This window comes from Siphateles boraxobius, unplaced genomic scaffold (assembly GCF_051911475.1).
Source record: "Siphateles boraxobius isolate OS27281-9 unplaced genomic scaffold, OSU_SipBor_1 12, whole genome shotgun sequence".
In the NCBI taxonomy this organism is placed as follows: Eukaryota; Metazoa; Chordata; class Actinopteri; order Cypriniformes; family Leuciscidae; genus Siphateles; species Siphateles boraxobius.
This window is the reverse complement of record NW_027508722.1, coordinates 7,179,985-7,204,139: the sequence shown is the minus strand read 5'-3', so window position 1 is coordinate 7,204,139 and position 24,155 is coordinate 7,179,985. Positions and strand designations below refer to the sequence as shown.

At 42.6% G+C, this 24,155-nt stretch overlaps 1 protein-coding gene across 2 annotated transcripts; it reads left to right on the top strand.

Annotated features, from left to right (window-relative positions):
* The first annotated feature begins 919 nt into the window (after positions 1–919).
* On the top strand, positions 920–13,966 carry nrsn1 (neurensin 1). Of its 2 annotated transcripts, none has more exons than XM_077207441.1 (3): positions 920–1,147; positions 5,970–6,176; positions 11,961–13,966. In XM_077207441.1, the coding sequence occupies exons 2-3, from the start codon at positions 5,979–5,981 to the stop codon at positions 12,357–12,359; spliced, it is 597 nt and encodes a 198-aa protein (XP_077063556.1). In that variant the 5' UTR covers positions 920–1,147; positions 5,970–5,978; the 3' UTR covers positions 12,360–13,966. The 2 variants fall into 2 exon arrangements, with proteins under 2 accessions (XP_077063556.1, XP_077063560.1); XM_077207445.1 differs by having other exon boundaries at positions 1,077–1,137.
* Positions 13,967–24,155: the final 10,189 nt, after the last annotated feature.

Sequence of the window (24,155 nt, the reverse complement as noted above, 5' to 3'; positions counted from 1 at the left end):
TACGATCCGGCCAAATCACAGAGATGCCGAAGCAGGCTCAGAGGAAAAATAGCCTTACTTTAAACTCTTGTACAAAGTATGAAAGACAAGCTAAACAAACACAAGTCTTCAAAACATTAGATGTAAGTTTAACACACTAATTCAGCGGCTATATTCGATATTTTTAGTCTTTACCTCTCACAACTCACGGACAAATTTTACCAGTACATCCCAAACAAACTTTATAGGCGTAACTCTTAAAAGGGACGGTATATCAAATGAATATATCACTGTCATGATACTAACTGAATCATACAACCTTATAGATACCCATTTAATCAGTAAATAGCATTTAATATACTTTTAATGTGCTTACTAATAACCCTCACTGGGTTACACTTATATTCGTCTTCACGTTCTGCCTAGGCTACACCATGCTCAGGCAAAGTGTCACAGGTGTGTTCTATGATTTATTAATATTATTAGTTATGTGGGATATATTGCAAGCATGTACTATAACATGTTTTTTTGGATGATACACTAAAACTTTCACCGATTAAGAGAAGGAACTGCAGGTTAGACATTTTGAACAATTTTGACTTTCTGCAATATTTCAGCTATGTAGTTTTATGATTTGTGACTTTGCTAATATAGCAAATGTATTATCTCATTATTCATAATAGGTAGAGCTTTTTAAATATAATTCTGGAAAATAAAAAGCATAACATGCCAATGTAAACTATTTATTTTTTGATTGTGTAAAATAAAATGTGGCATTTTCTAGCCTAGGCTACACTCTGATATAGGCCTACATAAGAAAAAATCTGATATTTATTATGCAATTATGGTGCAATTACAAATTGGATTGAATATTGTTAGGATTGAAGGGAATCACCTCCCCTTTAGTAGCCTATTAAACAGTGATTATATGATTATATTTAGTATTCCGAAGAGTAACACATGAGTAAGGATATAGCAGCTTCTTTCATTTGATAAGGGATTTAAACCTCATTAAAAATGCATCACACACTTTTTCAGGTGACTCAGAGAAGCATTTGATCAGAATAGACTCCCAACTCTGTGGATATAACGCATGCGCAGTGCATCACTGAGTCGTCGGCTGTGAAGACTGAAGAGCAGCGATCGCGCTCCAGCCCGGTAATGACAGGTATATTCACTTTCATATTTTATGCGCAAAACACAGATCTTTCAAAGCCTCTCGATGTCACTTATACAGCTCTTATAGCTGATATCATCGTTATGTCTGTCACGAAGACACATTTGATGGGTAAGACTGTGACTGCTGGATGAATCTCCACTAATATAGTGATTATCAAATGTGTAAAATGCTGTTTTGTGCTATATTGTTAGACAAGAACGACACGTTTTTTGAAACATTCGTTGGTGCATCGGACATGCCAGCAGGTATTAATATATTTTCAGATCTCTAATGAGGGGACTATCGGGTACAGAGTGTCTCAGTTGTTCAGGAACATCAGATGACACGAAGAGCTTGGGATGACGTCATCCTTGACGCTTTACTGCTCTTTCATCAAACAGCTTGCTTGACACAGATGCTCTCAAACCAAATTCAAAGACATTAACAAATAATAATAATTGACCCGAATTTGTCACTGATAATAATATAATTTATAATGAATCAGATGTCTGATAAGAAGAAAGAATCCAGATTGTATGCGTTTTCATTTGAGGTATATCATCCAGAGACTGTGGTTGTATCAAGAAGACTTGATGATGTGAATTTACTCCAAGTGGAGAGACATTTATGGAGCCCAAATAGATGGCAAATGTATGTTTCTGGAAATGCATATCCCATTCATTTTCTCCATAGGGGAATAGATTTTAAACAATAACTTCTACAACAACAGTAACAAAAGGCAGACCTACTGAAGATGAGAGTTGTTCTGTGGTATTTGCTTTTGTTGAAGGCATCCGCCCACATTATTTTCATGTTTTTATGTATATATTCATGCTCAACAGTAGCATTCCTTGTGAAACTACTTTCCTCATGATTCTGCAAAGCAATCTCCACCAATCAGATAAGGACAAGGAAATCAAAATAACACTTCAGCTCCACCCACTTCAATTGAAGCCCTGCGAATGACGTAATTGAGTCTCCCTACGCTCTCGAAGTTCTCAAATATATGTGTATGTTAATTTTTACAATAAATTTAAAATATATTGTTTCTATATACATAATCAACATATTTAAATCAATAGTTCTATTCTTCATCTGTTTAATCTCAATCGTCATTCAAAATGCTTCATGGTATTGTAGGTGAGGTCTTTCTTGTATTTGTCTTTTTGTCTGATTTTCAAATATTTTTGTCTTCGCTACAAATCAAAGTTTGTAATGTTGTGATTTATCTCATAGCTAGTTGGTTTGGTTCATGGTTTATAATGCTTAAACCAATTTTTTTTTTAAATCCCTATGGAACAAAAATGAATATAAAAAAAATTCAAAACCAACACCAGTGAACAAGTGGACAGGCACTGATGCTCTTTATAACCTAACGTTTTAGCTTATGTTGTTATTAAGTGATGGTATTGAAATTTTACTGACGATGGGTAAATTTGGCTTCATTTTCTGTATCTCTGCATGACATGACTTTAATTACAAAATTAGCCTAAATATTCAAATGAAACAAACTGATATTGTCAGAAGAGAGCTATGCTGAAGGGCAGCTGAGTCATTTCCTCATGGGTTTCAGCAGGTACACACTGTGTCATGATTTAATTACAGCGCTCTGCTGGAAGCTAACAGCCTTATTCACCCTTGTGCTCCCATCACGCAAACCATCCTTTAAAAATGCTAATATCTGAAACTCAACAGAAATAACTCGCACTGAAAACCATATGGTGTTTGAACACATCTAGCATATGACAGAAGATCAGAATGTTTTTTTGCACACCAGTGTGGCTGTCGACATGACACAGAAGTTGTGATAGTCTTTTCTTCCCTATTGTAACATATATCCAAGTGATACAGATACTGGAACAATGACAAAAACAACAACAAAAAGAAGGACAGGACTTGATTTTTTCCATGAGGAATTGATTGGATGTTTGTGGTTTGCTATTGCACCTCGGGACTCGGTCGCGAAGCCAAAGCTGAAGCGGTCTCATATGAAGCAATCTGAGCGGCGTACCGCGGCTACAGATACCATATGCCCCAGGAGCCACTGGAAAAACTTAAGTGGAACCGCACTCTTGCGCTTGATAGTCTCAGGCAAGTCAGCAATGGCTGAGTGGAGAAGGCGACCAAGTCCATACCGAGAAAAGAGCTCCTCTGCACGGGGCAAAGTTTACTCCTTTCCCAGTTGACCCGAAGGCCCAGACGAGCTAGGTGTTGGAGCACTGGGTCCCTGTATTCGCAAACCTGGTCTCAGGAGTGAGCTACAGACAGCCAGTTACCGAGATAGTTCAGGATGCGAACCCCGTGTTCCCATGGAGGAACAAGGGCTGCCTCAACAACCTTGTGAAGGCGCGAGGAGACAGGGCTAGCCCGAATGGGAGAACAGCGTGCTGATATGCGCGCACCCTGACAGCAAACCGTAGGTATGGTCTGAGTCGAAGGAGAACGGAGACATAAAAGTAGGCGTCCTTCAGGTCGATCGCTGCAAACCAATCCTGTGGCCGCACACATCCAGAAATGTGTTTGGCCAGGATTGGCAGGCATCTTGAACGGCATCCTGTGAAGGGAGCGGTTCAGATGCGTAGGTCCAGGATTGGCCGTAACCCACCAGACTTCTCCGGGACAATGAGGTAGGGGCTGTAAACCCGGACCTAATTTCGGCTGGAGGGACAGCCTCAATCGCACCCTTCGCCAGTAGGGTAGCAACCTCCGCTCTCATGATAGGGGCATAGCCATCGACCAAAGTTGAGCGGACTCCTCTGTAGCGGGGAGGAGACCGTGCGAACTGAATCGCATAGCTGAGCCGATGGTTTGCGCGACCCAGGGGAACAGATAGGGAAGCTCTAGGCAGGGTCCCAACTGTGCCAGCGGCATCAAGAACCACAGACGTCCCCCCGGTGGTGCAGCGAAGCGGAATGACCGGCCCAGACGTGGACGGCATAGCGGCCCGGTGTGGGGGCAAGGTCATAACCGCACCCTGACAGAGGAGGCCAGGGAAGGACCATCATTCCACGGGGGCCTGCTCTGTCAGGGGTCTGGCGACAGAGGGGGACAGGGGCAAAGCGGTCTGTGGACGGCACGCCGTGTCAACCGCCTCTGGGACAGAGGGGGACGAGGAGAGCACGGCTTGTGGGCGGCCGTGATCTGTGTCGTCCGAGAACTCTGTATTCTCAGAGACGAGAGAGTCAGCTCTTTTCTGAATAAGGATTCTTCCCCAGCCCTCCCCCGGGGAAAGGAGTGGCCCTGCTACCAACTCCTGGAAAGAACTGAGTCTCATCTATGAGCAGTCCATCTCAAAAGTGCCGCTTAACCCGCCGTTTAGTGGGGGGCGGGGCTGGAGAGGGCTGTGGCATCCCCCCTACGGTCTTCCAGAGCCAGGCCCGGGTGAACGGGCTGGGTTGAAACCGTGGGAGGGCGCCTTCGGCGGTGGGCAGACTGAGGGATCTGAGCGGACGGCGGGGCCGTCGGGCAGAATAATCTCACTCTGCTCACGGGCGGTTGAGAGCTGTTGGGCAGAAGCACTCAACCGCACCGCCGAAGAGGCCGACCTGGGAGATGGGGCTGTCGAGCAGACGGGTACGTCCGACACCGTGCACATCAGACCGGTCAGCCCCAGAATGGCGAACATCCCCTGACTCCGAGAGCGTACGGCCACTTTCTTCGCTCGGAGAGTAAGGTCAGTGGCGGCGCGCAGCTCACTGAAGAGCCTCGGGTCAGTCCCGCCCTCCTGCATGTCCGTGAGCATCTGGGTCAGGTAGGGAGGTCAGAGCGTTCAACCGGGGGGACCCCAGTGTACCCATGGGCAGCGGCCCCTGAGGGGAGGAAAGGGGGATGAGACCAACGAGCGGACCCGTGATCTCATCATGCACGTCCGGGAGGAAAGATATTGGGGTTTACCGTGGACGCGGGTCGGCGGCCTCACCCAAAAACCAATCATCCCGGGAAAGCATGGCCGTCATCTCCGGATCAGCCTCAGGCACAGCCGTATGCACACCTGAGGGTGACAGCTGTGACGAGCCGTCATTTCCAGAAGAATCAAGCCCACCTAGTGATGCTGCTACAGACACAGCATCATCCTCTGTAGCTTCAAATGAAAACACACGGGCCACCCGAGGGTAGACTCGTGGAATCATCAGTTCGCTAGCGGGCACCGTCATTAAAGAGGGTCATTTTGCAGACCCATGGCATTTCTTTGCCATTGGCTCGTTTTGTAATACTCGAAGTTGATAGGCTTTCTAAGCGAAACCCCATTCGTTGTCATCCGACGTAACTCGGAGTGACAACGAAAGGGAACACTCTCTTCTCTTGACTGAAGAACTTTTGTAACTATTTGTAAGCATTACTCTGGATAGTCTTCATTGTAAAATTAAATAGTGTTATTTTACATTTGATTACTTTAAATTCTGTAGTATTTCTTACCTAAATGTACTGTAGGCCTATACCCACATGAACAACTTCAAGGTCGTGTTTATTTCATATCTCTTTATTGTATTGCATTTAAAATGTGTTAATTAGTTTTTTTTACTTGTTTTTTATGAAAATAAAATTTAGCATGAAGAAAAGTAGATTTTTGTTTGTATATGCTGTCAATTATAGTTCTTTGAAAGAAAATCGGAATCGGCAAAAACTGGTATTGGTAGGTCACATTTAACAAAAAAAACTGAAATCTGAATCGGCCAAGAAAATTGCAATTGGTGCGTCTCTACTTGTAATTTGAACGCCGTTTGTTGAGATTGGTTATTTCCTGACTGTTAATTTGAGCACAACATGCATTTTATAAATGTCCATGTTGCATAACTAAATGACAGTGTTTCGTTTGTGTGTGTGTGTGCAGATGTGAAGGATGACTTCTTGCTCAGAGATCTGTGGGTCGGATTACGCTGAGCAGAGCCACGGTGCACTCAGCAGCGGTCACCAGGGTTACGGGGTGCGTTCCTACTTGCACCAGTTTTACGAGGAGTGCACCGCTTCCATCTGGGAGCGCGATGAAGATTTTCAGACACAGAGATCGCCTAATCGCTGGAGCTCTGTGCTCTGGAAGGTGAGCTTTTGTGTAGGCTGGCTATTGTTTACCCGTTTTTGGTTTGATGAATGTAGCCACACTTCTGACTGTCAGTATAAAATATGGTTTACTTTGCAACTTATTCTGACCATGAACTGACACTTCGAGTCTATCTGACTGAAATGTAAAGCAACCCAACAGTTTGTTGTAGCGAAAAAAACATTCAAACATTTAGACAGAAAATGTCAGTTAAAAAAAACACAGAAGACATTAGCAGAATGTGTTGCCAATCACAAACCTGGTTCTTCCTCCAAAGCTCTCGCTGTATCAACCCAGTCCCCCCCGACAGACAATGTCATGTGAAGGAAGACGATCAGATAAGGCTTGGCGAAATCAAATTTTATTTTTAATAACTGTTTTTGCTTTCAACATTTATGAAAACAAGATCATTGAGATTAAACTATTATTGTGCCGCATTCAGTTTTGCAATGATGCTCTCATTTTGTGTTGTGTTCTAAATCCAGCACAGTGAGCAGTGAGCACACCCACTTCATTTACAGCAATGCGCTTTCACCCCTTAATAAAAGCCTTAACACACTCTCTGCCAAGCTGGGGCATGTTCAGTTTAGCTCAAACCAAGATTATTTACTTTTATTTATTTTTATAATTTTTAAATTAATTATTCAAGTTAAATGAATCCATGATGATGTTGATTGTGTTTAATAATTGTGATATCAACATTGACCAAAATAATCATGATTATCATACCTGCAAACTCGTTGCCTTTTGGAGAAATTTACTATTCTGACATTAAAATGGGCCATTCACTTTATTTGTGCAAATCTGAGCTTTTATTTGGGGGGAATATCAATGTGTTTTTAGACTTTATTAGTCATTATATGGAGGTAAGAAGAAAAGAAAAAGGTATCTTAACATTTCTAAATAAAGTAGTGCTTATAAGCGCAGCACTGCTTTGTGGCTGTTTTTATTCAAACCAATTATATATGACATGCTAATTTATTAGGCTAAAATGTGAGGATTATATTTTTTTCAGAACTTGTATTATTTAAACTTGTAAAGTTGTTTAAATTGGAGTTCTTACAGTCATTTTGCAGTTAAGGATGTCATGTTACAACAAACTATTGTACATGTAGTTTATTCTAATATAAGAATTTCCAGAAACAATTTCAACTGCTGATTACCATGTTTGGTAACATTTTTATTTTGATGGTCCCTTTTGAACATTGTTGACTATAAGTAACTTTGCAACTACATGTCAACTAACTTACATTAGAGTATTAGTACAGTAGACTGTCTGCTTAATATCTGCTAACTCTTTATTGTGATGCTCCTCCAACAGACATTCTACAGACTAGGGGTGTGAATCTTCACTGGTCTCACAATTCAATTAGATTATTACGATTATCATATCTTGATATCAAATCGAATCGTTGACAAGTTGCATCCTCAATTTTACTGCACATGGCTACATTTTCGTAAATTAATACAAGCAGTCAGATATATGAACTCCCTTTTTATTTTATCTGCTCTAAGAAAGTACACTTCTTGAATGTAGCAATCATCAAACAAAACTTAAGTCTGAACATAGCAGACAACAGGAGAATTTAGAACTAATAAACACTAGTAAATACTAAAAAAGCATAAAACTGTCCTGTAGTGTACTTAAGTTAGTTACGCTCACACACACCCGCATGCACACAGTGCTGCCACTAACGACATTTTATAACGACTAATCTTTCGACTAATTTATCAATAAGTTGACTAATCTAAACGAATAATAAAAAAATAAAAAAATCAAGTGTTTATTTCGTTGTGTCCATTTTATTTTGAAGGGCCAAAACATAAAATGTCACCTGTGCCATGTACAATATAAATAACTTAAATGTTACCAAATAAAAAAATATGAAGTGGGATGTTTTCCATATGTATTGTGAAAAGCGCTATACAAATACATTTGAATTGAATTTGAATCGAAAGAGTCTGGACTAGCCTACTACGCTTAGCTTAGCTCCCCCTGCTTAGCTCTGCTTGATAATGAATCCCGCTGAAAGCAGGCTGACATGCAGCTATGCTGCTCGCGTTTACACTTGCGTGCATGGCGGGGTTTAAAACATAAACATTACTGCCAAAGTCTAAGTAGCCTGTTTAACATCCAAAGACAGTCATTGTACTTCTCAAGAGTTAATAAACCTTACAGACTAGCTCACCGTTTCATTAATAATTACATACTTACGTTGTCTTTTCCTTTTCTGTGGGCGCATCTTCAACAACTCCTGTGTGTTTCCTTTTTCACGATGCTTAAGCATCGTGGTTGTGCTCCACTGATAAGCAAGTGAAGTTTGACAGAGTGTACAGACCACTCTTTTGTTACCAGTTGGCCTGAAATACTCCCATACTTTGGAAGCTTTTGGTCTAGAGCTTATTCTCAGACTTGATTCGGAGGACTCACCAGCCTCCGCCATTTTTCATAACAAAGCAGTGGAGGTGGGGAGAGGGGGAAGAAAGAGGATAGCAGATTAACCAGCAGGGTGCGCACAGACTGGTGTGTGGAGGTGAATTACAGTGAGCCGTTTGAGACAGGAGACCAAAAATAAATAGGCGGTCAATAGTAAAACTGCACGTCGACTAATTTTCATGGTCGATTACGTCGACTAATCGCGGCAAAACTAATGCACACGCTCATGCTGTAAATGTTAAAATAGTGGGTGCATTTTTTTATTACTTGCTTTTGTGTTTTGCCTCCCTATGCCATTTTACTCTAGTAACGCAAGAAGCACGTATGTGACGAATGACGTCAGGGAATAATATGTCTGTAGGCTATAATCGATTACGGTCTATTACTGCATCAATGCAGAATCGTCCTAGTACACATCGCGATGTATCGTAGAAGGCAAGGCAAGTTTATTTATATAGCACATTTCATACACTATGGCAATTCAAAGTGCTTTACTGAAAGGAATTAAAATAATCACAAAATAAAAGCAAGGAAAATTAAAGCTACAATATGTAAGGTTTTTGTAACAAAATATCCAAAATCACTTGCACAGCGTCATATATTTCCTGCAGTTGTGTACTTACAATATCCCAAAAGTTTGCAAATATTTTTAATTTCAGAGAAGTTCAAATTAAATAATGGCTCATCCATGTTCACTTGTCGCCTGTCAATGACGTAATATCCACGTTATCCTGGTTTCCGCTCGTACTGCCATAGTAACCATGGCGACACACATGGACAACTGCGTTATGTCTAGTGGTTTCGTTCAAACATTATGGACCATGGCAAGTAGACTTTGGGTCAAAAGGAGAACTAAAACAAGGATCGATATCAGCGTGGCGTTTTCGAGATGCCGAGAGTTCCACATCCGTGGCAAACTTCGACTTGACAGAGCTCTTGCATGTACTTTATTAGACAGGTGAGCAAATGTACATACAACTAATCAATGTTATATAGCTCAACATGATGAAATGTTAGAATATGATCAGTATGTCATTCTAATATTGATCTAGCTTACTGCTAGTCTCATACAGACAAACTAACATATAGAATAACATTATAACTTTCAACACACTCAAATGATAGTGTAGACAAAGTGCTGCGTTACCTCACAAGTTTCATTCATCTAATAAACTGACCTGTGTGAGTATTAATTCAGCACTTGCGGGTAGTTCGGTAGAATGAAATGTCCTTATTCTTTTATATCCGCGGGACTCGCGTGTGGCGCTGTCTCTTATTATTAAACATACGCATATAAAAACATCAATGTATCCAATCACTAATCCATTAACATTATTAGATCCATTTAGCTTGACAAGTTCCATAATTCCGCTTATGCGTCAACAACCTACGCCTTTGTTATTGTAAGAGGTTAGCGACCCCTAGCGGCGAAAAAAAAATACATCTTGTAGCTTTAAAACAGTTATGAAATAAATTAAAAGAGATATATGTTGCAGTTATAAAATTAATTAAAAGAGTAAAAAGATGATACCTAGATAAACTTACATAGAGAAACAATTAATTTCAACACCCCTATACTACAGACCATAAGTAACTTTTAAAGTACATGTCAACTTATTCTAACCCTAACCCTACCAGTCTACTAATACTCTACTAACACTAATGAGAGTTAGTAGACATGTAAGTGCAAAGTTACTTGTGTTACTTGTCAACAGAATGTGTTAAAGGGTACATTAAAATAAAGTGAAAACCAAAGAATTTTTTTTAGAAAACAAATCCCCCTCCATCACCTTTTCAGCCGGCCCAAAGCGGCCTCATGATCAGATTAGAACTGCATTTATTGGTCACAATTTATATTAGGTGGCCTTAACTACTATGCACTAACATTAAATACCCACAATAATATGCATTTACTGTGAAACTACAATTACATTATTTATTGCTAATGAATTTTAATTATGGGTAAGTTTAGCAGTAAATGGGTTTTAGTAAGGATTAATGGGGTTAGAGTTAGCTTTTGAGGTAATGGTTGGGTCATTGTTAGGTGTAAAGTTAACAGTGTAACTACAAATGTTAATTAATGCAATTACTTTTTACGTACATGTTGGTGCATTGCAGTGGTGGCTGGTGAATAATAATTTTCTTGACTGGAAACAAAGCATCTAATTCTTGCCATATTTTTCAGGTGATAGTATGCTGATTTAGTTATTGGTTTGACATGACTACTGAAACTAAGGTCTGACTCTACAGTCACACCAAGATTCCTGACTTGATTTTTAGTTGTTTGACCCCTAGACTGAAGGTATGCGTTCACCTTGAGAACTTCATCTTTGTTTCCAAACGCAATGACTTCAGTTTTGTCTTTTTTTAACTGAAGAAAGTTTTGGCACATCCAATTGTTTACTTCATCAACGCATTGGCAAAGGGAGTCAATGGGGCTGTAATCGTTAGACGATAGGGATAAGTACAGCTGTGTGTCGTCTGCATAGTTGTGGTAAGCGATTTGGTTCTCTCTCATTATTTGGCTCATTGGGAGCATGTACAGGTTGAATAGGAGTGGCGCAAGAATTGAGCCTTGAGGGACTCCGCATGTCATGGGTGTCCATTCAGACTTATGATCTCCAATACACACATAATAAATAATCAAGGTTAACATGAACTAAGAATGAACAATACTCCTACAGCATATATTAATGTTAGTTAATGTTAATTTCAACATTAATGTACTGTGAAGTAACATGAACAAACTATTAAACTAGCATTAAGAAATATCAATAAATACTGTAACAAATGTATTGCTCATCGTTAGTTCATGTTAGTTAATACATTATCAAATGTTAACAAATGAGTCCATATTCTGTAAAGTGTTACCACAAAAATCAATGTGGTGAAAAAACCTGCATGTTGGTCTGGGCCCAGCTCTTTTACCTTTCGTTTTTCTGCCAAAGTTCTCTTCTCAAACGGAAATTGGAGTATAGATTTTACAAAATTAGGTTTGATGACTACGTCCGCCTTTGTCATGTAGTTAAAATTGCGCCAACAGATCAGTCTTGATTTTAGCAGTTATGGGCGATGGAATAACCGCACTTGTCGGATTAGATTTGAGGACGTTGATTGGTTAAATTTTATGTCATATCTTGAATACGTTTATATCTTGAATCAGCAATTGGCTAAACTTCTAAGTGTGACCCCAGTTTTCTGCTAGTCTTTTTATGTGTGCAGTCATCAGATGGTCAGTTTGAGTTTGAATCATAAATGAACCTATGCAGCAGATGCCAGTACTGTCATCCTGCTAAAGCCACTGCTGTTGAATCGAGTAATTTGTTTGTTCTGTTACTCTTTGTCAGGTCTGTCTTGCGCTAGGAGCTCTGATTCTGGTAGCAGGGTTATCTGTGCTGCTGGTGGGCTACGCCACGCCGCCTCGACTCGAGGCATTTGGAGAAGATGAGCTGCTCTTCGTGGATGGACGCGCCGTGCGCTTTAACCGGGCACTGGATGCCTGTAAGCTGGCCGGAGCCGTGCTGTTCTGCGTGGGTGGTAGCGGGATGGCGGTGGGGCTCCTTCTGGCTGCCTGCTCTCAGGGCAATTCGAAGGAAGAGCTCCATCTGCAGCAGCGCTTCAAAGAGCGGCTTGCCGAGATCCAGGCCTCCGTTCAGCCAATCACCCGCGCACCCACCCCGGGGGAGGGAAAGGTGCCTGTGACGCTCTCCAAGGTTCAGAGCGTCCAACCCGGGGCAGAAACCTGACCTCAGCCCTCACCACAGTTAAACGTCAGCAAAACGAGATTCCAATGGTTTCGTGCAAAACAACAGTTCCAGGAACAGTAGAGATAGATAACGCTGCACTTTCTCCGGCGCAAATCATTCGTCTATATCGACCAAGAGTACAGAGTATTTGGTGTTTAACGTAAGTGTACCGCTGTAAATCATCATGCCACAAACGTGGTGCTCCTGAATAGACAAACAGCACAAATATACTTGCGTGCTATGCTGATAACAACAGCTAGGAATCAGAACACCTTTAGGCAGCTGTTCCAAAGAGCAACATATTCTTCAGAGGCGTCTAAGCATGTGCATATTAATACCGAATAAGTAGGAATGGTTTCTCTATTACACTCAAATCTTGCAGTGATCCTCGCAGTCTTCGCTACTTCACAGCCTCTCGCTTTAATCACAATTTCCATTGTGATATATGAGATGGAGCTAGTCAGAGTCCCTCATAAACAAGCAGAAAGAAGGCTGCGTGTGTTACTGGCTAATTTATCATCGCTGCCTTACACTGTCAACGGAAACTACAATGATTTGTTATTGCTCATTCAAAAACCTTCACGTTGGTTCATTGCCAACACCTAAGGTACAATTTTTCTCTAAATCTCCAAGCGAATGCTTCATGCTCTATTGCTACAGTCAATCAATAGTTAGTTGACAGAACGCAATGCTTTCCAGACAGCTGAAGCCACAATTTCACATGCGGCAGCATCTCAATACCACGCATCCGTTCTACTCAAATACATCATTGCTTGCGATATCAAGGGTTGAAAATAGATTTACGTCAAGATACGCCTGTGGGATTATGTAATATCCTCTCATTGTGTAGCACATCATTCTTGCTTCAGCCTCTGTTTTCTCAAGAGGACATTAAGCGCCGTCTCTGTCTGTTGGTAATTACACTCATTGGAGCGGAGCCCATTAGGACTTTCCATGCTCTTCTGCTAATGTTCTGGAGAAAACGCCACTTTTTCTTTTGTGTTGTTGTTTGAATTCATGGTAGCGTCAATGCTGTTGCAAAGTTTCATTTCATTGTTTGTGACACTCATTCCTAAAAACAAGATTTTTTTGTGCAGGTATTTCTTATTTTTTTGTTGTCATATTAATCACTTTGATTAAACATTGTAAACTACTTTCAAGAAGGTTGATAAGCATGGAAAACAATACCCGCTTCTGTGAGTGTAATCTTTTGTCATTTACTGATTATTATGAATTATCGTTGAACATATTGCATATGCATTCAGATATTTGAAAATGACAAGGCGTGCTAATGAACACATCAATCACAGGATATTTAACAATCTAATCTCTCTAATTAGATTGACAGGCCTAAATCAAGTTGAAATATAACATTTATAATATAAGCTGCTTCAAGAATTGATACTAATTGTTTAAAATGACTATGTGAAATTGTGACTTTGCAGAGGTGTGTAGAATACAATTCTGGTTATTATCTTAAACTATCAAAGCTTCTTGTTTGGTTTGTGCCGTCTTCTATTTGGAAGGAGAAGGTATCGGAGCTGTTCTTTCTCTTGGAACATGTATTTTGCAGCAAACAGAATAAAATAACTGTTTGTTACCGTCAATGTCTGTTTTTCTTGTTTACTCTGAATTTGCACATTGAAATGATAATTGAATAGATACCAATTAATAACTACATAAAAAGTTCCCATTATTCATGTAATGCATTCATTAATTGCATAATACTGACTATAGCTTATTATCATAATAAAAAATGTGTTCATGTTAGGTAAATTTCAACGTAATTCTGTGGGCAAAAAGATCCATCAATTCCAGATTCCATGTTTTCCTATTAAAATGACTAGATTTTAACATATTTTTTTCTGTATGAAATTAAATTTTTAAAATTGTGGGTTTCAAACCTCAGATACAACTTATTAAACTCCTGTGCAAGCTGGTTGTCACATCTATAACCTTCAAGTGTCACCTTAGTGTTCCTATCGTTCTTTATGCCAGCAATAGTTTCCAAACCTTTCCAAATGATATATTGCTTTCCACCAGCTCCCTCTCAATCTTCTCCTTACTATGCTGCTTTGCTTTCATTATTTACATTTTCCATTCCTTTTATTATCCTGTAAAAATCTGGGAGGTTACCCTCCTTGGAATGCATACCTTTTCTTTTTTAAGAACACCTTAAAGGGTTAGTTCACTCAAATATGGAAATTCTGTCATCATTTACTCACCCTTATGTCGTTTGAAACCCGTAAGACTTCTGTTCATCTTCGGAAAGCAAAGGAAGATATTTTTAATAAAATCTGAGCCAGTTCTGTACTCTTCGCTACGCAACTACCAGCCTGACGCTTCAAAAAGTTCATAAAGAGATCGTAAAACTAATCCATATCAATTGAGCGGTTTAGTCAACATTTTCTGAAGAGACTCGATTGCTTTATGAACAGTTAAATTCAGTTAAATTAAATTTAGGCTTTTATCCACATATAAACATTGATCAGCGAACATAAACAGAAGCTCAACCAAACCTGCTTGAAACACGAAAACAAATCTCATTGGTTATGAGAAAAACCTGTATAATTTACTCACCCTCAAGATGTTCCTAACCTGTATGAATTTCTTCTGCTGAGCACAAAAAATATTTTGAAGAATGCCGGTAACCAAGCAGTCAATGGAAGTCAGTGGGGTCCATCAACTGTTTGGTTACCGACATTCTTCAAAATATCTTCTTTTGTGTTCACCAGAATAAAGAAATTCATGCATATTTGGAACAGCTTAAGGGTGAGTAAACTATGACAGAATTTTAATTTTTGGGTGAACTATCCCTTTAATAATTGTGTTGCTAAACGGTGCAATTCATTTTAAAAGTATATTGTTTGATGGAGAAAATGTTGTATTACTGTAACTATAAAGCTCTTTTTGGTTATGCTATGTTAGCCACTTGACAGAATAGTGATGTCTCCGATGCATGGTACAAAAATGTTACTCACAGTAAATCAAGAAAACGAGAGATTCAAACAGACTAAACGTGTTGAGCTATACATATAACAATGATTATTTTTCTGTCGATGAGGTATCCAAACAGTTGCTCACCTTTTTAATAAAACAACATATTAAATGTCTGTGGTCTTTTCATGGTTTCTACAAAAGTAAAACCAGAAATCGAGGGAAACACGGATATGATGTCACTGACAGGTGACATGGGGAGGGATGTTACAGTGGTTAACATAGCTTATTTTTCTAGATTTAAACATTGTTAGAAACATTTGGGATAATGTAAGTAGGCAAGTCAAAAACTATATCACTATAACACTGTGCTAGTGGTTTTTGGATATTTTAACAAAGTATTACATATTGTGCCTTTAAGCTTTGATCTCAGAAAGTTTGTTTCCTGTTGTGCTTTTGATCAGTTCAGTCAGGGAGAGCAACTGCGCAATCCGGCACGGCCGCCTCGCCGGCGCAAGTTATTTGATATAGCCTACGTCAGCATGACTTTAGAGCAAGTCAGACCACGGCTGCATCCGAAAACCTAAGCAGCTGACTTGTTTTCTTGCTACCCTGACAGGCAATGACTAAGCAGGCAGTATTTGTGCATGAAGATACCTCAGAAAACTGATTTTAGACAGACTTCTGAGGCAGCGTAACAATTTAATGATCGATTACAAAAAGCAGAGAGCTTTGGTGACAACAAATAAAATAATTAATTACTACAATACTAACTACACACTAGAAATGTCATTAAGGATTCATTTATGCTGCCTTCAAAAATCAATCAGATGAAAGTATCTCAGGAGACAGGATGTGGCACGATCATTGGATTCGGACTTGTCTTGTTACCTTCCTACCTCCGTATCCTGCCTGCGAGGGAGGCATTTTCAGTTTTCGAACACAGCCCACTTTTCTAACCAGTATACGTCTTTCGGTGATCACATGTGATTGGTTCTGTGCAGATTTTGCTCATCTCAAACAAGCCTAATGATTCACTGGCTGCATCTGAAAACTGATAAATACTGCCTTCGGAGGACGGATTCCAAGCTGGGAATGCATCAAGGAACGTCTGGATGCAATGTTAGTTCCCTTTCGAAGGGAACTCAACAATACGTCAACGACGCTATGGGGAACATCTCAGGGGTGACAGGTGTCTGAAATCACTATCAAATCACGTCAATCATATTGACCGGCGACAGCCCGTGAATCATTAGCGTGAATGATTAACGTGCGACCTGGAAGTATAAAGGGGCGCCTTGCAAACATGACAAATCATCTCATCGTCTTCAGGGACTGTCTGTTTGAAAACGCTACTCAATGAAACGGTAAGAAAATGAAATGTACAGCACAAGAGTGTGTTTTTTCCTGCCTGGGAGAAGAGCGCGCACGAGAGGTTCTCGAGGGAATCCTCTGTGTGAACTGTGAGCGTTTTTCTCTTAAAACGCTCCGCTCTCGTCTGGCCCTCTTCTCGAGTGAAGGGGGTTCAACGTCTGGTCCGCGTGGTCCCGCTCGTGCCGAGGCAGAGCGGCGACTTGCATCATGGGCTTCCAGATAGAGCTCATCGATCATCTTGAGAGTCCTGTAAACCTCTCAAATGATTCGACGGCTGACGAGGGCGAACTGCAGGCACCAATGGTTTCCTGCAGTTGCTGCTCTTCAGGACGAGCAGGAGATGGCGGAGGAGGTTTATAATCAGGTAGATCCTGAACCCTCTCAGCCACCCTGCCCCGTGTGTGCAGACCTGGTGGATGTTGTGGAGCGCGCCGCCAACAGGCTGTAGCTGCCATGGCGACGCGCTAGAGGAGAGACCTCTCACGGTAGGCTTGGCGATCGGTTTCTCCCCTGCCATACACACCAGCTCAGGTGAGCCTTCCATTCCTTCCTGATCTTCACACGGAGATCGAGAGGGCATGGAAGAGCCCATACTCTGCCCGTATTCACCGACATCAGCGGGTTAATTTCGCTGATGTTGAGGGGATCGCAGAGCATGGGTATGTGTCGATGCCGCCCATTTGACGAGTCGTTTGCGAACTATCTCGTGTCTGGGCAGGCGTCGACACTGAGAGCTCCAACCCTGCCATCCAAACCGCTAAAGTCAACAGCACGTTTGAATGGCAGAGCATACACGACAGCGGTTCAGGCTGGTGCTTCCCTGCACACTATGGCGGTGCTGCAGGCATATCAGGCCGACCTGCTGCAGGATCCTGCATACCGCTGAGATCCGGTTCCACACCCAGGCAGGCGGGAGGGCCTGGCCCTTCACGGTCCGAGGACCGTAGACAGGGCCAGAGAGCCAGTGTCGCCTCTCGTGCGCCCCCTCCGTGGAGGAACAGGGCGCAGAAGAGGCGTGACTCCCGCAAGAAGAGGGATCTGAGGGAGGTTATCCAGCACAAGCGCACACAGTGTCGCTGATGGATAATCTCCCCGGAGGGCTTCATTAAAAAGAAATCCAGCCCTCTCCTCTCTTCTGACTCCCCAGACGTTCATTACATCAGGCCTGGGGCTGGGCCTATGATAAGAACGATGTTCCAATGGCCCGCCTAGGCTTGGCTAGTAGAAACCCCTCTTTCAGGCATGTAAAGTGGTGGACCCCAGGGTCATAAAGAACTATCTGGCGAGTCTTCACTCCGCACGCCGCAGGTGAGCTGACTGGTCTTTTAAGAGTAATTTTTTGTGAATTAAAATTCCGAGATGTATCTCTCTACAGACCTCGTTCCCTGTATAGAGCTATGGGGTCATGTCAAGGTAATAAGGTAAGAGAAGTTTCCTGGATCATTAGGGCCCTGAAGTTCCCCGTTAGGTGGCCAGAACGATAACTATGTTAGCCTTCGGGCTGTTAGCCACCTCAGGGTAGAGTAGTTGGTCTCTCTCTTAGAATTTTTTACTTAGAGTGTTGACTGACGCTAGAGCTTCAGATAGATCTTATGTCCGGCCCACGGGTCCGTTGACTTCTTCCTGAGTATTTCGCCCCTTGAGCTCTGTTTGGGTTTCATTAGGCTGAGCGATTCTGCAGCCCTTTGTATGGAATAATACAGACTATATTCTTTAGTAAGGCTGTGGCTCCTCCGAGCCCTCAGATTGATCTATGCTTGCAGGCTGGCCCTCACCAGGGCCGCCTCTGTAGCTGGCCTAGGCTGTGCCAGGGATAATAGAGGCGCTCTGCTAAAAATTTTAGCATTTCTTCCTCTGACCCTTCACTGTGTGAATGTTGGTTTCTAGCATCCCTGTATAAACAGCCTCCTCCCGTGGGAGTCGTTAGGCCAAGGCCCGCCCCCTTCTCTGCATTCTGGGGTGCCTAGAGTAATGCAGCGTGGTGCTGAGGATGGTTTGTAAGGACATGGTAGGCCTCAAACAGGCCTCCGTGGTATATATGTCTTTATTGAGCAGGGTTAGGCCGTCTTTCGCTTCACGAAGAAGACTGGGTTTCCTGCCCGACTCTGCCATGCAGAACTGGCCTACGGATTTAGGCCGCCAGTTTAGGCTTCACTCACCTCGCTGAGCTACTGCTCGAGCGCTAGGTTGTAGGTGGTTGGCTTTCATTCAAGCCCCACTCCCCTAGGTTGGGCACAGATACATTTCTGTCACCCCTAGAGCCGCTGGCAGGCCCGCACCCTGGTAACCTCAGGGTGAGGTGTGAGTATTCCCCTGTGATACAGGGTAGGTCTGAGCAATTCACTCCCAGTTCTGTTTTATCCCACCTCGCACCACTATGGCTCGGGTCGAGTATGAAGTAAGCTTCACTTCTTCTTTGGTCGAAGTACGCTCCCCTGAAGCCAGAGCATTGCCCTGAGCTGACGCCCATGCATAGATGGTAGGCCCCTGACTAACTGGGGCCTCCGTTGAGGCAGAGTGGCGTATGTTGTACTCCCCTTGTTTTAAGGGTGCTAGCTTTCTTGCGGAGTACACTGCCATGGGCAATGTGATTAGGCACCAGGATGCTGTAGGCGCTGTGTAAACAGTTTTTCTGCCAACGAAGGCTGCGCCATTAGGTAGTAGGCCTCAGCAGGCCTCCTTGATTGGACAGCCCCCCAGAGGGCACTGTAGGCCAGCTCACTTTACGTGGTTGGCCTTGGTGGTTCGGGCAGTTAAATCACTGATGGGTAGTAGGCCTTAAACAGGCCTCCTCGGAGGTGAGTCCCAACATTGTGGGACATACCTTATAGCGCTACTGGAAGCCCATTAGTGAATTATGCTGTGTAGTATGGTTTCCAACAGTGTACTTTATGGCAGAATATGACTTGCTATTAGCTAGTAGGCCCGACCAGGCCTCCCTGATAGGCGAGTCCCCAGCTGGCTGGCCTTAGCAGGCCACCTTATACTTTCACCCGGACTCAGGGCTCAAAGCTACCAGTGGTTATCAGGCCACTCAGGCCTCCCTGAAGGTGAATTCCCACTTAAGATGGTTATCAGGTAGTAGGCCTCACCCGGCCGCCCCGAAGGTGAATTCCCACTTACGTTGGCTATCAGGTAGTAGGCCTCTCTGGGCCTCCCTGAACGTGAGCTCCCAGATATTGTGGCTGTCAGGTAGTAGGCCGCTCTGGGCCTCCCTGGATGTGGGCTCCCAAATATTTTGGCTGTCAGGTAGTAGGCCTCACCAGGCCTCCCTGAAGGTGAGTTCCCACATGCTGTGATTATCAGGTAGTAGGCTCCTCCGGACCTCCTTGAATGAGAACGGTCAGGTAGTAGGCCTCACCAGGCCTCCCTGAAGGTGAGTTCCCACAGATAGTGGTGACCAGGTAGTAGGCCTCACCAGGCCTCCCTGAAGGTGAGCTCCCCACATACTGTGGTTGTAAGGTAGCAGGCCTCACCGGGCCTCCCTGAAGGAGGATCCGGGCCTCCCTGAAGGTGAGTTCCCACGTACTGTGGTTATCAGGTAGTAGGCCTCACGTGCCTCCCTAAAGGATCAGGTAGTAGGCCTCTCCGGGCCTCCCTGTAACGCTCCCTAGTGGTGCTGGGTTTATGAAGCTAGTGGTCTCTTGCTATCAGTTTCAGCTAGCCTTAATAGGCAGCTGCTGAAGGCGAGCTTGCGCCCTGGCTCGCTAAAGTGTTCATTCTCTGCTAAAGGTTCCCTCCCGGAACCTTTTCTGCCTACAGCCTGGTTTGCCTACCAGGCAGACCTTGTGCTCCCCTCACGAGGGTCTCTTTGAGCATGCGGCTTCCTGAGTCTGGTCAGACGGTCGTAGGCCTCTCGTGAGGCCTCCCAGTTAGATCAGCCCTTAGGCCTTCACAGGCCTCCTCAGTGTTTTGAAACACAGACACTGGGTTGATCCGTGGATCGAGTAGAGAAACTCCCCTCGCTAGCAAGGGTCGGAAAGCACTATGCTGAGTCATACTCTCCGGGATATCCCGTCTCTGAGATCCGGGCCGAGTGGTTCACTGCCAGCTTCGCAGTCCCTCGGGTTGGATGCCTTACTTAAGGCATTTGTCCAGAGGCTCTGTCTTCAGACAGACAGGATTTGGCCAGACTAAGTGTCTATGTACTGGCGCCAGGTCAGGCCGTCCTGGTGGCATTTCGGGGTGAGTACGTTCCCCTGAATAGTGACTGGCTGGGGTTCCCTTGGGTTCCCTAGCCACATTCCCTAGAAGGGACCCCTTCTAATTGGAAGCTGAGGTTCCAGGCCCGGAGCCGGCCCAGGTAGACCTTTCATTTAACCATGTTTATGAAGGTTTTTCTGTGAGGCTGTAGCTTGGGCTATGACCGTAGGGAATGCTGTCACTGACAGCCCAGTGTGACCTGAGGGTGAGTGGTTCTAGCGTTTCATTTGAAGTTGCTGGTTCTGACAGTTGTCACTGCCACTTGGCATGCACTCCCCTTAGCATGGCGGCGTTGGTATATCGTTCCCCATAGCGTCGTTGACGTATTGTTGAGTTCCCTTCGAAAGGGAACGTCTCAGGTTACGACTGTAACCTATGTTCCCTGAGAACAGGGAACGAGACAATACGTCTCCCTGCCATGCCGCGGGGCTTGCCTACCGTACAGTCCCTTCAGACGATAAGGTGATTTGTCATGTTTGCAAGGCGCCCCTTTATACTTCCAGGTCGCACGTTAGTCATTCACGCTAATGATTCACGGGCTGTCGCCGGTCAATATGATTGACGTGATTTGATAGTGATTTCAGACACCTGTCACGCCTGAGGCGTTCCCCATAGCGTCGTTGACGTATTGTCTCGTTCCCTGTTCTCAGGGAACATAGGTTACAGTCGTAACCTGAGACGTTTCACTTCCTGTCTCCTGAAATACCTTCTGAAATACCTTCTGAAGCACAATACTGTGCTTTCTGTGGAAGTTGAGCTGGAAAAATAAAGATGTCATCTGAAAGTTGCAGCTGGTGGTCAGTTTGTTTGTAAATGTACTTTTTTGATAAACCACTTATGTCATTTCTAGCGAGAAATTACTATTGTAGACTTAAATATTCACTTAGTTTTCACCAAAGCTTGCTCTATTTTGCTGTAGATCATTAAACCATTACACTGCCTCAAAAGTTTTTCAGTTTCGTGAGGTACCTTCACGCGAAAACGCTGCCTGCAAAGTCATAGGGCAGCGAGGCAACAAGTCAGCTGCCTAAGTTTTTTGACTCACCCTATTCGTTCAAAAACGGCGAGTCATTGAATAAGGAAACATCGCTTTGTGTTGCTGAGAGTTGCAACTTTTTTGCTTTGAAACTATTTTTGTTTGCCAAATAGAGAAAAAAATTGACATTGTTGTGGCTAAAAATGGTCCATTCATATAATCAACGTATTGTTTATATATTGTATAGTGGTTTAATTTCACAGTGGTGAGAAACAGTGGTGAAGTTTAGGGCAAACACGATCACTGGCTGTCAGTGAAGGCAGTTCCGGGAGGCTTGAATGCTGATGGCCTGCTCTTCAGAGCGCTGTGGTGGCTGTGACAAGGGAAGTTGAAGAGTTGGAGGTGCAGTCTTGCAGAATTATTATGAACAAGTTGTTGGACACACGCCGAGAATTGATTGAGAAATTATGCCACGGGCCAATTTTAAACAACTAAAATATTGCAAAAGGGCACTTATCTAGTCAGACTCTAGAGGCCAAAAGTGCAGGCTTGAGCAGCACTCCCTCGAGATTTCAAAGATTTAAAGGGTTAGTTCAATGACTCACCCTCATGTTGTTCCAAGCCCGTAAGACCTCCGTTCATCTTCGGAACACAGTTTAAGATATTTTAGATTTAGTCCGAGAGTTTTCTGTCCCTCCATTGAAAATCTATGTACGGTATACTGTCCTTGTCCAGAAAGGCAATAAAGACATCATCAAAGTAGTCCACGTGACCTCAGGGGGTTAGTTAGAATTTTTTGAAGCATCGAAAATACATTTTGTTCCAAAAATAACAAAAACGACGACTTTATTCAGCATTGTATTCTCTTCCGGTTCTGTTGTCAATCCACGTTCATGAGTCCGCTGATGTAAAATGAGCTGATGTGTTATCTGGTGCGCCCGAGCTTCGTTTACAGTCTGAGGGAGACGCACGCTGTAAACAAAACAATCTTTGCAAACATGTCTAAGGATTGACAACAGAACCGGAAGAGAATACAATGCTGAATAAAGTCGTCGTTTTTGTTATTTTTGGAACAAAATGTATTTTCGATGCTTCAAAAAATTCTAACTAACCCCCTGAGGTCACGTGGATTATGATGTCTTTATTTCCTTTCTGGACAAGGACAGTATACCGTACATAGATTTTCAATTTTTTGGGACAGAAAACTCTCGGATTGAATCTAAAATATCTTAAACTGTGTTCCGAAGATGAACGGAGGTCTTACGGGCTTGGAACGACATGAGGGTGAGTCATTAATGACATAATTTTCATTTTTGGGTGAACTAACCCTTTAAGTAAACTAAACAAAATGCGACATAACGTATTTTTACATTCTTTACATTACAGTCATGGATTGTGAGATATAAAGTCGCAATTTTGAGTTCATACCCCGCAATTGTGAGATAAAAAGTCACAATTATTATTATTAGTTTTATTGCGTGGTGGAAACAAGCTTCCATAGTATGAAAAATGTTATAGTGAGTGATGTCTCGCTGTTTTCTGGTGTGTGAGTGAGTCAGTGGGCTAGAAATAGATGTTTATTTCTGTGAGTCATGCTAAAGATCTGCTGCTGTCTCTCAGATGAAGAGATGACTCACTCACACTGTTCACCTAAGCAGCATAAATGCAGCACCGTCTACAAGAATTCTTGTCAGCTGTATGTGTGTGTTTGTGGAAGGTATGGCATGTTGTGATGTTTGTTGACCAAGGCTAAATAATAACAATCAAGTCAATATAATCCACCAAAGCAGTTAGTTTAACACTGATGGAAATGTCTATTATAGGGTGCCCTTCATCTTTTTTAGACTGCAGACACCTTTCTAATTACACTGGTTTATAACCCAGTTAAAAATAATAATATAATTAAAAAATATATAGCATATATAACATAATATGAATATTCACAAGGGGTCTATTTAGGTAAAATTAGAGGAAAAGTTCACCTAATTAAAATTTTTTTTTTTTTTTTTTCTATAGTGAAACAAATTTTGGAGATTGTTCTTGCTGTTAGTCGATATGACTGCTGAAATCATACGAGTGAGCTTTGTGTGAGGAACAGACTCAAATTAAAATAAATTTCAGTCAGTTCATTTTAAAGCATTAAATGACTTCAGTTCAGAAGACTTGGAATATGTGTATGATGTATGAACGACTTTTATGGTACACGAGATATTCACTTTCCGTTCTTGTATGTAGCCCCAATGTTAGCCCCATAATAATAATAATGTGGGTTTGGAAGTTTTCTCATTTTAAATGAAAATACTTCA